The 13,857-nt window shown below is 24.1% G+C and overlaps 1 protein-coding gene across 1 annotated transcript; it reads left to right on the plus strand.

Annotated features, from left to right (window-relative positions):
* The first annotated feature begins 6,239 nt into the window (after nt 1-6,239).
* Nucleotides 6,240-11,867, plus strand: LOC145838215 (uncharacterized). The gene is made up of 4 exons (XM_082945775.1): nt 6,240-7,080; nt 8,794-9,261; nt 11,099-11,250; nt 11,835-11,867. The coding sequence occupies exons 1-4, from the start codon at nt 7,038-7,040 to the stop codon at nt 11,865-11,867; spliced, it is 696 nt and encodes a 231-aa protein (XP_082801901.1). The 5' UTR covers nt 6,240-7,037.
* The last annotated feature ends 1,990 nt before the right edge of the window (nt 11,868-13,857 follow it).

A 13,857-nucleotide genomic window follows, 5' to 3' on the forward strand; every position in this document is an offset into this window, starting at 1 on the left:
CAGCAATGCATATTTTTTTTTTTAGATTTATGTTTTTTCATGATTTTTTAATATACTAATACATAATTTTTAAAGTAATGTTAGTACCCAAAACCTTTATCTAGTAAACTTAACACGTAACTTGTAAATGAACTCCTGCCAAGTAGGGAGCAACTTGTTTTGTTTTCACTTTTTTTTGTTAAGTTTATCTTAAGAGCTTAAAAAACTTCAAGCAGTTTTGGGTGAATTTGGGACCCCAAAAATTAAATTAAATAGTTTAGTAACTTTTTTTAGAAGCTGGAAACTAAAAAGAAAAAGTAACTTATTACAATTATATCTACTATAGTTTTAAAAGTAAATTCTCCACGGTCAATTTTCAAATATATTTAAGGGCATAGGTTTTACCGTGTAAACACCCATTTTTGGTTTTTGATCTTATTTTATATAGTTTTTACTAAGCTACAAGATGCTTTTTACAGATTTAAAAAATTCAAAATAATTTATGAAATATAGCCGGTCTAAATCAGAGGCAACAATAGGTTCCTTATGGGAGGCGCAAACTAAAACAGCATTCTAGGTTAACATTCTAGGCATCTTACATTCTAGGTTTTTAAAGTATTTCTAAACTTTGAGGTAAAATGGCCATCAGTCCACAATGGTTATAGAAGCAGGTAATAAAAAAATAATAATAAATACAACGCATAAAAGTTATACATAAGTCCTTCAACTATTCAGAAAATTGAAACTCAAGAATATCAAGGCCATAGGGGGGAGGGGAGGTCCAACACTGTTTTTTACAAAAAATTACTTGGGTATTTATATGAAAGCTTTAAGTACAAACTACAAGTCAGTTCTTATAAAATTCAACATAACATTTTCTGTATAACTAATTTTTTTTAATGATTAAGATGATATTTTTAAAACAACTTGTTTATTTTAGTTATTTTTATATGAGACAATTTTCTAAGTTCTAAAATTAACAAAAAAGTTCTAAAGTTATAAAGATACAAGAAAACCAAATATATGTTTTTATTAAAATTACTATAACTAAAGAGCCCTTCAAAGCAAAAAAACTGTTTTTTAGTTAGAATTTGTAAATGAATTCCTAGTATTTTTTATGTGTTTTAAATTTCATTATCTTAAACACAAAAGTTTTTTTTGATGGCTTTTGTTGAAAACTTTAGTTTTTTAATTATGTATCAAATTTCAGATATTTTCAAGATCTTTTTGTCTAAACTTTAAATTTAAAGTATTTCCAGGTAAAACAACCTCCCTTATTCTATTTCATATAAGTTTTGGAATGTTTACATATCAAGCTTAAATTGATAAATTTATGAAATGTTTATTAAACAACAAAAAATGACATTCAAAATATTTGATCCTAGGATCTAGTGTACAAAAATCCTTTCAGTTATTGAGCCATACACTGCATAGATACCTTTTAACGTTTTGTCCAGGACTATAATAAATAAAATAGGCGGCAAAAATTAAAGTTATACATTTGAAAAATATTTTTTCAATCATTTCAATATGTATTTTTTACTTTATAATACTGTAAATTAAAATAAACTTCTTATTAAAGGACTGTTAGAGTGAAGCTCTGGAGGGAGCTTTATTTTTAGCAAAGTTAATAAGCATTTATTTTTTTTATTTTATATCCGTACTAATAAAGACCTTATAAAATTAATTCCTTATTTCAAATTGACTTATTCAGTTGTAACAATCACACAAAAACCACTCACTTTTAGTTTTATTTTTGGAGTTTTACAAAATTTTGTTGCGATGTGGTAATCACTGAATAAACAAACATAAAACTAGAAGGTTATTTCTAAAAATTTATAAGTATAGCTTTATAAGTGGCCTGATGTTGTAGGAGCCTGAATCTCTTGAAAAAGTTGAACATTGAATAATTGAAACCCAATGGCCACCACATATACAAAAAAAATAGAGACTTTTGCAATTTTCATAACTAAAACTTGTTAAAACTGAGATTTATATTTATACTCAACTCTCTTCTAAAAAGAAGTTTATGTAATTTAACTTTAAATACTAATTAAATGATACTAGATACTAGTCAAAATGTTAGTAGACTTGTGTGACCTGATAGTGTAGGGGTCATAACAATGGCTTTAAAAATCCTAGGTTAGCTTTGCTAGATTAAAACAAGTGATTGACACATATTCAAAAAAAACAACTAATAAATGTATGTTTAAAAATAAAAAGGTGTTAAAATAGTATATACCCAACAAGTCCAAACCTATAATATATTGAGCAGTACTATAAATAATTAAGCAAATTTACTTATATGTTAACTACTAGGTTTTGATCTAACAATGTTCAACTCTGGGGAGTTTTCAAAACCATCATTTAGAACCCCACATCATCAGGCCACATATTCTACACCAAACAAAACAGTTGTTAACCATCAATACTGAAACTTGCATAGGAATAATTTATAGGTTATGGTTAACTTTAGGTGAGCACCAATATCAAGTTGAAATTATAATACATTTGATGTATTATTTGATCATTATTTCAGGCTGAAAATCTTTCTTTTATAAATACATAAATAAAATAAAACTTATAAATCATAAACTAATAAACTTCAGTTTTTAATTGCTGTTATTTTACAATATAAAGTGATGATATCAATACAATAACTTATGTTGATTATGATATTGTAAAATAAAATTGATTAGATGCTTTAGTTTATAATATATTAATTTAGTTCTTTCTTTGTACTTATATAGCTTGTTTAAAACAAAATATTGTTTTTTAGCCAAAAATTATGGTTAAATAAGACATTGAATGTATTATATTTTCAGTTTGATATTGGTGCTCACCTAAAGTTGACCATAACCAATTTATATATTGCAGATTTAATAATGTCCTTTTCCTCTGAAAACTTTCAAAATATTTGTTAAGTATAATTGGGTGGAGTTTCACTAAGCAAAAGTCACAAAACTATAAACATGTGACTATCTGTTTTGATTAACATCTTGCTTATTCTCAAAAAACAGTCATTGCATGAAAAATTTAAGCTATAGTTTAATTCGTTTGTAAGCAGTTCTAGAAACAGAGCTAAAGCAGTGTAAAAGTTTTTAAATTATATTTTTTATGGGGCTAAAGTTAAAAGAAGAACTATATCAATACAAATTGAAAAAAATACTATTTTAAATAAAAAAATTATATAGAAGAAAAGTAAATGCTTGTTTCATTACTTAATGCTTTTATTTATGTCTGAAGGTTATTACATTGACCACGTTCAGTCGATCAATATATTAAAAGCAATGTCACAAAAATTTAAAGCAGAAAGAATGGAAAACACGAGCTAGGTAGAGATAAAAAAACATTTCTTTTACTCTGCTTCTGGTTTGTACTTATATATTCAAAATAAACTCACCGGTTTTTCGTTCAGTCCTTTTTGGACTTGCTAATTATTGCTTATCTTATGGTTATAATTTACTTAACATATTATTTTAAAACGCAATTTTTCAAATTATATTAAACTACAAGAGACCATCAGTTGTTAAAATAGCTCCGAAGATAGTTACAGAGCAAAAAAGTGAAAGATAACGTAAATAAAATAAGCTTATTAAGCTTAGAACTTTCTGTTATTTAATTGAAACCAATTACAATGTTTTCTAATTATGACCAAACCAGCAAATCATGCGCTTTTCAAAGACCGTGAAATAAATACTAAACAAATATCTGTTTCAACACCTGAAAATTACAACATAACGAAAACTTTATTGGTGAAGGACCAAATTTTTGTTGCTTAATTCTGGAAAAAAAAACATTAAAAGGTATCCAAAAGGTATGCGACCCGATAACCAAAAAGTTTTTTCGTGCACCAGGTCCTAGGACTAAATATTTTGAGCATTTTTTTGTCGTTCAATGAACTATATTAATCGACGATTTGCTGCCACTGTACAAATGTGCTGCAAACTTAAGCTTGAGCTGGGTAGTGTACTTGAGAACTAAATTTTTAAATAATCGTTGCGAAAAAATCTTTACAAATAAGAATTCGGATCAGTCACGATCAGAGATGCTAAATCGCAGAGCACAAAATCCCCGCAGTAGAATAAAAAATAAAAAGCATGGCAATAGAATTAAAATTTCTTATGAAAGCAAAAGCTGTATTTTACAAGTTGAGAACATAAAAGTTTCATATATTCAATTACACCAACATATTTAAAAGCATATTGTTTTTATAAGTATGAATGCCTTAAATGTAAGTTTATGTTTTTTATTTTCATAAGGTTAATTTTATTCACTTTATTGTTAATTTAATCATAACTACCTATTAACCTTGTAGTAGTAGGTAATGTTTTGTTAGAAAAATTAAAGAAAAGTATCTTCCACTTATTTAAAAGGTTAATAAACTAAAAACATTGTAGCTTTGGAACTAATCGATGTTAAATTAATTTATTATTTGATTTTTTTTTCCAAAAATTAGATGCAATAGACAAATTATTTTTTCTTATATCCTACTTTTATCAAATTATTTGAATTTTTAAACTTAAAAATAAAGTTTGATTATTATAATTTTTTAAGATTCATTATAAATTATTTTATTAAGACATAGATTTCACTTAAAAGTAATTTGAATATAATTTATTATTTTTGTTGACAAACTTGAAACTGCTATTTGCTTAGATTAAATCTATTTAAAATTTTTAATGTGACAAATTTATTGAGTCTTTTTTTATTATAATTAGGTAGTTTATCTAAAAAAAATATTATACTTGAAAGTTTTAGTGTACAACTCAAGGTTTTTAAAACAAGTTTTGTAAATTAAGCAGAGTTGAAACAAGGTCAGGAAAAGTCAAAAAACTCAGGAAAAGCAGAAAAAAAAGATAAATAACAAGAATAGTAAGGTTTTTTTTTTAAACAGTCAGGAAGTTTGACTAAATATTAAAAAATACCAGATTTTGTCAGTTTAAATTCACTGAATTCCTTATATTCAAAAACAAGTCTTTGAATGGTAAAAAATTAATTTAAATTCTTCAAAGTGTGATTAAAATTGAAAAAATTTCCAAGAATTTTACAAAATTACTTAATGCCTTCATCTGGTAAAATTAAATGAATATCCTTTATAAAACTGCAAAATGTTTCTATTAAATTTTTTTTAAACTATCCTACTAGAACAAACAGTTTTTGTAAGCAGTTTGATAATCTGTAGCATTTTTTAGTAAAACAATGATAATACACATAAGTTTGTTTATCTAGCATATGTTAGAATTGAATTGTTTTTTGTTTAAGTAAATAAATAATTTCATTCTAATTAAACACTAGGTTTAGTGTTTTGGGTAATAAGTTTATGTTTATAATTTACCTCATTATAATTTTTTCAAAATTGTTTAAATTTTTAAAATAAATTATAAAAGAGGTGAACTTCATGGTTAAGTTTAATTATTTATAGTTTATTGTAGAATAGTTGTTTTTTAATATTTTTTACATAAATAAGGGTAAAATATTTACTACTAATTTTATAAATATTGATAAACTGAAATATAAAATTGAAGGCTTTATTAATTCCAAGTGTTTGAATATGTATTATATTATTTGTTTAAATTGATAATTTGATTTAGAAAAGTCAGGAAAATTGTAATAAAAAGTCAGGAAATTGTTTAAAGAGTGGATAATAACTATAGGGTTGCTATTTTACCTAGAAATTAAAAATTCTGTACTTTGACAATTAAGGCAATTAAAACCTTAGCAAAGCTGAAATTAGATATAATTTAAAAAAAACCTACATTTTTTAACAATAAACCTAAAAAACTGAAATTCTTAACAAGTTTACATAGTTCGGTAATAAAATTTAACTTGATTCAAAAATATTTCATATAAATAAGTTTTTTTTTATCAACAAAAAAAACTTTTTTTCATAAAACGCATTTCAATAAACTTAAGTATTTTTCAATGGCTTATGCTATCAGGGTTGCCACTTTACCTGGAAATCTGTTTTTACCTGGAAACCTGATATTTAACAACTAAGGCAAAAAAAACCTGGAATTTAAGAAATTTTTAACCAAAGACTTAGAAAAACATTCAGTTTTTAACAATTTCAGCATGTTAAGTAGTACAATTTTAACTTGACACAAAAAAACTATCATATAAATAAGATTTCAATTAAAATTTTTTAGTTATAATACACATTTTAATTAACTTTATAGTACATATACAATGTTTTTTTATTATTTAACACAGTTTTTTATATTAGACATAACTTTAAACTGAAAATAAACTAAAATACATGTAATTTTAAAAGCCTTGTAGAGATTTGAAAAACCAGGAAAAATTTATAAACATGAGTGGCAACCTTGTACTATTCCAAACAGTTTATTACAATAAATTTAACTTTAAACTAAAGCTAGACTCTAAAATGTGTATTTTTGAAGATTTTTTGAAATCATGTAAAAAATTTAAATAAAAATCAGGTGGCTATTCTCAGGGTTGCCACATAGTCAGGAAAATTCAGGAAATCAGGAAAAACTAAGAAAAATGACAAAAGTCAGGAAAATTCAGGTCAAAATGGGGGGTTTTTGAAAAAATTCAGGAAAAATTCAGGAAAAAAATTTATAAAAACCTCAGATATTGTCAGTTCAAATTTATTTATTTCCTTTTATTTCAAAGCCTTCGATTAGTGAAAAATTAATTAAAAATTCTTTAAAGTCAGACTAAAATTGCAAAATGTTCCTTAAATTTTACAAAATTACTTAATTTTCAATGCCTTTTTTAGTAAAATTATAGTAAAAAGTCAGAAAAATCTTGAAAAAAGTCAGGAAAACTTTAGTAAAATGTCAGGAAAAAGTCAGGAAAAGTCAGGAAAAATTTCTCAGCTTGACTTGTGGCAACCATGCTATTCTGTAGTAGTTAAGGTAAGTCTCTAATGGTTTTTTTTTTTCTTGGATTTACAAATAGTTATTAAGTTACACACTAAACACATTACTTTAGCAGTTACATTTTCGTAGGTAACAACCGTTGAAATTATTTTAGATGAAATTCCAGACCAAGAAGATTTATCAACTTTAGATTTTCCACCACCTAAAAAGATGAGGTACCAGAAATCTTGGGAATCTGTTTATGAGTTAAAAGGTTTTTTTATCTCTAACAATTTGTAGTATTTAAGAATACACATTTGAGTATTTCAATTTGGAATTCAACAACAATTTTTTTTTAATACTGAGCTTTTTTATTAAATATTATAAAGGAAAGTTCTCATGTTTTTATTGAATTAAATTAATTTTTCCATTGTAATTTTTGAAAAAAAAATAATTTTTAAATAGTTTTTAAAGTATTTTTTGTAATTTTATTTCAATAATACACAAAAAATTTTATCATCTAAAGTCAAAAATTCCAATTCACTTTTTACCTAAAAATTAACATTTTGTTTTAATAATTTAATAATTAACAATACTTTAGCATGACATTTTTTTTACTTTAGTACTAACCTTTGACTACTTTATTTAAATAAATTTACTTAAAATACATTTTATAATAACAACACACAAATTAAACTGTTAATTTTATTATAAAATTAAAACCAAAATTTGTTAGTATAAAACAAAGTTCGCTTCATAGACAAAAATTGAATTTCTAATTTTATTATTTAAGTAAAATGGTTCATAGAGGCCATAAGGCGGTGAGATGGGCAAATTATTTATTTACAACAATTTTTTGGTTTTACACCTTACAAATTATCATGATTTTTGTTTGTTAAACAAAAAAAAAAATTTTAATTTTTGTCATAAAATACATTTATTTGAATATTAAAAACATTTTTCTGACAAATGGTTTGTGGTAATATAAAGAATTCTTTATAAAATTTTTTAGTATATTGCTTTCAATTACAAAAAGAAAATTTTTTTTTACTATTTTATAAATGCTAAGAAGATTAGCTTTGACTGATTTAATTACTAGACAGATCTACTTAGTTTTTTTATTTCAAAAAAGAATTTTTTCACTGCATTGATTAAATTTATATATAAATTTTTGATAAAAGTTGTGATATAAATAACAATTTTATTATAAGCAAATTTATTATCCCATTTGTAAGCTTAGATTTATAAGATAGATTTAACTAAAGCTTTTATTAATTGAGAATAAATAAATTAAAAAAAAATTGTTATTTATTGATCTTGTAGTGAAACAAAACTTTAAAAAGCACGTTTTAAAAGTAAATACATACTTAATTAGCTCAAGTTGAACTGTGATGCTTACATCAGGCTAGCCACTTTACCTGGAAGCCTATAATTTGTCAAATTAACCCAAAAAAAAAACCAGGAATGTTTGTATTTTTGAAAAAAAATCGGAAAAACTTCAAATTAAAAAAAACCTGGAAATTTTAACATTTTAAGCATTGTCAGTAGTTAAATTTTCGATTTGACACAAAAATTTATAATATAAATAATATTTTTTTTCTTCATCTAAAAATTTTTTATCTACCAACACATTTATTGTAAGTTTAAAGTATCTTTTTAATGTTGTCATACTGTTTAACACAGTATCTTACTTTGAACCTAATTTTCGACCAAATAAAGATTAAAATTGTGAACTTTTAAAATTCTGTAAGAATTTTGGAATACTTTGAAAAAAATTTGAAAATACAAGGCAACACTATTACATCTATTAAACTGTTTAGTTTATTGTGAAACGTTTTTGTTAAATCATTGAAATCTCAATTGTTCACTTATTAATAAAATAAATATTAGATACACAACTTATTTATAAACAAATATAAATAGTGTTTAATGTTTTATTAGTTATATCTGTTATGTCAACTATGTGTAATGCTGTTTTACTTATTAGATTGGATTGCTCCAACAAATTGTGAAACTAAAGCTTTTTGCAAGTGGTGCAATGTAGAACTACAAGCAAAAAAGAGCAACTTAAAAGTTCATTCTTATTCTGACCGACATAAACGCGCATCTCCAGTCACAAATAACCACAACTCAATAAATCAGTTTAGGATGGAAAAATCTTTTAAACAGCAGTTCAACAATTTCCTTAAAGAAAACGTACGCCAGACAGAAGTCCGGTTAGCATTGCAACAAGCTCTTCACGGGAACTTGCTAGCAGGCGAACACCAGATAGATTTCATGAAGACACTTGGGACAGCTCACGAATCAGCAACGCTTAAAAGGAGGAAAGCAAAAATGATTCTGTGCAATACTCTCGCACCAATTTGCAGAAGACTAATCATAACTGATTTTATGGTGAAGCATTGTTATTTCTATCTGGATGAGAGTACAGATACTGCTGGACAAAGTTTTCTAGGTAAGAAAATAACTTTTAAGCTTTGTTAATTTAATTAAGTTTAAATTTGTTATTTATTTACATACATTCTGTTGAATATAAAAATATTTTAATACTAAAAGCTTATTAAATTTAAATTTCAAACATGAAATAAGCTTTAAACACATTGTTCTTTGTTTTATTTTTTTAATATAGATTAATTCTTGTAACACGTTAGCTGTAAAAGAAAATATTTTGTTATGCAATGAGTTGGACATTTTTAGATTACTCAGATGTAAGTAGGTTTAATGACAGTTAAAGGAAAAAGTTTTTATTTTACAGAATTTAATAGGTTAATAAATTAAAATTTACATAAAATTAAAGTTAGAATTACTATGTTTTTTTTTAATAATTATACAGTAAACTCGTTCTAGTAAACTAAGTCAGTTTCATTTCTAACATATATTTGATTTTTGTGTTGACTTTTATTTAATAGTTTAAGAAATATGTCAAAATATTGTTGATTTTATTTTTCTAATAAGGAGAATGATTTAATTATTATAATATTTATTAAACAGCAAAAATTTTAATTAATAAAGAAAATAATAAATAAATTAGCAATTTGTTGCTTTAACGAGCAGGGTTGCCACTTCACCTAGAAACCAGGAAAAACATGGAGTTAAAATTTTAGGCATAAAAATACCTGGAATTTTGTACATAAATCTTTAAAAGACGTTGAAAAACCTGATATTTTCAATAATTTTTACTTGTATAGTAATAAAATTTGGATTTGAATAGAAAATTATACCTTATTTTTCAAAGTTTTTTGTCATCATCAATTTTTTTTTATTAATGAACCATTTATAAAGCAGCTTTAGTGTACCTTTTTCATGTTTTTATACTCTTTAATACAGTTTTAACATTAAACTTAACTATTAACTTTAAACAGACCTTAATATGTGTAATTTTAAAAACTTGGAAGAAATTTAGAAAACCTGGAAAAAATTTTAAAAATACCGAGTGGTTAACCGGAAGCAGTTTATGTTCAAATAATTATAACAGTTTTCCTTTTATATACAGCGGTTGTAATTACAATTAAAGCTATACTTTCTTAAACTTTTGTTCTACTACCTTCAGTTGTTTAACTAGAACAAAGTGGTAGTCCTTTAATTTCACAGATTTTATGTACTTAAAAGTTCGACTATATTTGGTATTTTTTAACTTTCTTAGATATCTATTTAAAAAAGCATGAGTAGTAGTTACCAACAGATAATTTTAAAACATTTATATTTTTTTTTATTCCAAAGTATACAGATTATAAGTTCTTTTCATTCAAAATTTTACAGTTATTAAACTTATAACAAAAAAAATTAGAAAGCTTTATGTTTGAATCACAGGTGTTAGTATTTGTTATCTAAGCAAAATAAAGAAAACTTCAGTATCTACATTTTTACACCTCGAAGACCTTGGAAGAGACAAATCAGCGTTATCTATTGCTAACGCATTCAAAAGAGTCTTAAAGATGTATAATGTTCAGTTAAAAAATGTAGTTTCAATATGTAAGTATATATGAACTGTTACTGTTTTTTTCATTTTTGTATTCTAGTTATGTATTTGTTAAATATGTACTACTAACGTGTTTTTAATTTTAAATTTAGATATTAATAGTAAGTTATTTTTTGTTTATTTCAGCTATTCTCTGTGTATTCTTGCTAACTTTTATAAACTAGTTTTAATATCTTACAATGATCTATCTTTATTAATAGACTTAATTTGATTTTATTCAATTGTTTAAGAAAAGTATAAATTTAAGCACAAACTGGTCTTATAATTTAAGAAAAATATTTTTTTTTTTTTAACTTAGTAAATATATTTTTAGGTACAGACGGAGCTGCTTCCATGACAGGAGTTAAGAATGGAGTAGGACAAATTCTGAAAAAAGATAATCCCAGGCTTATAACAATATCCTGTACAAATCATGCTTTGCAAAATGCATGTTTAAATGCAACCAAAGCTACAATACCTAATGAAGTAAGTATTAAAACTATTTTATATAAATTATTAATTCAATTGTTGAATGAGAATTTTAGTAAGCTGCATTTATTCAAGTTACAAAGTTGTTTTTTTATATTTATTTATTTATTACTTTTATTTTAAATATAAGGGAAGAATAAATGCATAATAAGAATTGAAACATTTTTTTGCTAAATTTATCGGTATATTATCAGTAAAATTCAATAATATATATCACTAGTAAAAGTTACTAGAACTTTTTTAACAAATTTTAGTTTAGGTAGTTTTTTAAATTTTTTATTCTAATTAAAACTATTTGTACAAGGTTAAAAAGCTTGGCGTTTGCTTATTATTTAAATATTATATAGGTTGTTGTCTTTTTAGATAAAGTAAAGTATAGTGTTAATCTGTTTGTTGAATATTTTTATCATAAATATAATATTGGTAAAGTACAAAATTATAACTCAATGTATGGTTTATAAATTACTCTTTTTCATTCAAAGGTTCAATTCAAACATTAGTAATAAAAAATTCCTACAATTACTTTTTACATTCTTAAGCCAATTATTACCCAAAATTATAATAAATTCTATTTTTCTCAGATCAACCTGCAAAAGAATGGAGTTATGCTGTGACAAATTTCCACTTTCAGATACATTGATAGAAGAAGTTGGTAAGTCTAGTTTGTACAAACCAAGAAGCCAAGATGTCAATGAAATCTTGACAAACGAAGAGTACAGCAAATTTAAACCTTCAAATTTGACAATGTTTGCAGCAAACAATGTAATATAAAATTTCAACAAAATTTTTGCGTGTTAAAAAGCAGTTAATTAAAAAAAAAAAATGCTTTTCATTTAAAGTCAATTCACTATTTTAAAAACACTTTTACTTGAGTGACTGTTAAAGCATTCTACTGTTTAAATTTGTTGTGACTGTATTTTATTCAAAAATTTCAAATTTGTTTATTTACAAAGTTTTGTACATTAATTGCTAAAATTTCTTAGACTATTTGTACTTTTTTACATATTTTGTAGTAACAATAATAAGTTCAATAATAATCCAACCGTTAATCGCGCTAATTTTTTATCATATGAGTATTATGCTAAATTTCTTTTGCCTAACAAACTTTAAAATTTCTCATTTTCTTAGTTTTTATTAAGTATTTTTTAATACTTAAAATTGTTATTTTAAATTTCCGTATTAACTTTTGTATTTTTTAAAATTTTTATATAAAATTTTAGGTTTTTAAACAAAACATTTTTACTTCAATTCAGCTTTTTTTTTACACAATTTTCTTTATTTACCAATATAGATTTTTTTTAATTGCCATAACTGCTAGTTATTGCAATACAAATTAGTTTAAGTCATAGTGCTGTAAACTGCCCTTATGTTATGCACTTGTTCTTTTATTAATAAACATATAAAATTAATCCAAGCTCTTTATTTATATATCAAAAAAGTATGTAGAGTATATAGCTTGTATTAGTATAATATTTTGTAGTGTCGAAGGTTTGTATAATTTTTTTAATTACAATATATCCTAGTTTTTATTTTTTCACAAACTTTGAAACTTGAATTAAATGAATAAACCTAGAAGTACATAAGCAACTTACAAAAATAAATTACTTTTTAGTTAACTATACTTACAAATTAAACATTGAAAATGGTTTAAAACTTAAAGATAAATGAAATAAGTAATATTAGTAACCTTTTAGATTTTTTTTCTCTTAAATAAAGTTTTATTTTATGAAACAAATTAAAGTAGTTTAACATGAATTCCTTTAAATGTACAATTTCAGTCTTTGCTTTATATCATAGTCATTATTATCTAATAAAATATCTTTTCACTAAGTTAACATTTTTAGCTGCGAATATTCTTACTGCAAAAGCTTTAGTATAATTAGATTGTTATAAAACTTATAGCAGAAAATATTTTTAATTTAGTTTAAAAAAGTAAATTAAGCTTAAATCTTTAACAAACCAGTTAAACTGACCTTATTTTTTTTCATTTAATAAAAATTTAAGGTATATAAACAAATAAATTTTTGATAAAAATTTTCATAAGAAAAAGAATGTTAAAATAAGTAAGTAAATTGTAAATTAAACACTTATGTAGTTTTTCACTTTAATAAAATTTTTGCAGGAACAAAAAAAAATTTTGACTTTAAGAAATATAAGACAAGACGTGAAAGTTAGTTAAAACTTAAAAAATTAACATGCATTATTAAAGTTTTAAAATTAAGTGAATTACTCAAGCGTACGATTTTGGCTTATAAATTTCTTTTTTCTTCTAGCTCTCTCACTTTTGCGCTAAAACTTTGCGTCTATTTGTAAAGTTCTTAAATGAAGAGAATAACTCGAGCGCGCTCCAGCGTACCACTCACTTTTCACTTTACTTTCTTTTATTTCTCCAAATTTCTCTCAATTTACTATAGAGCTTTAAAGCGCGTGTTTACAATTAAAACAGCTGTATTTAACTGCCATCTTGATTATACCATGTCTGGTCACGATGCTTATTCAAAGGATTTAAATTACAGTCGTGCAAGTCAATTGCTGGTTGAACTTGTGTAAAATGATTTTATGCTGTTGTTCGGGCTGTATTTTAGATAAATGTTTTATAATAAT

The sequence above is a fragment of the Thalia democratica genome, chromosome 6, assembly GCF_965202585.1.
Source record: "Thalia democratica chromosome 6, ktThaDemo2.hap1.1, whole genome shotgun sequence".
Lineage (NCBI taxonomy): Eukaryota > Metazoa > Chordata > Thaliacea > Salpida > Salpidae > Thalia > Thalia democratica.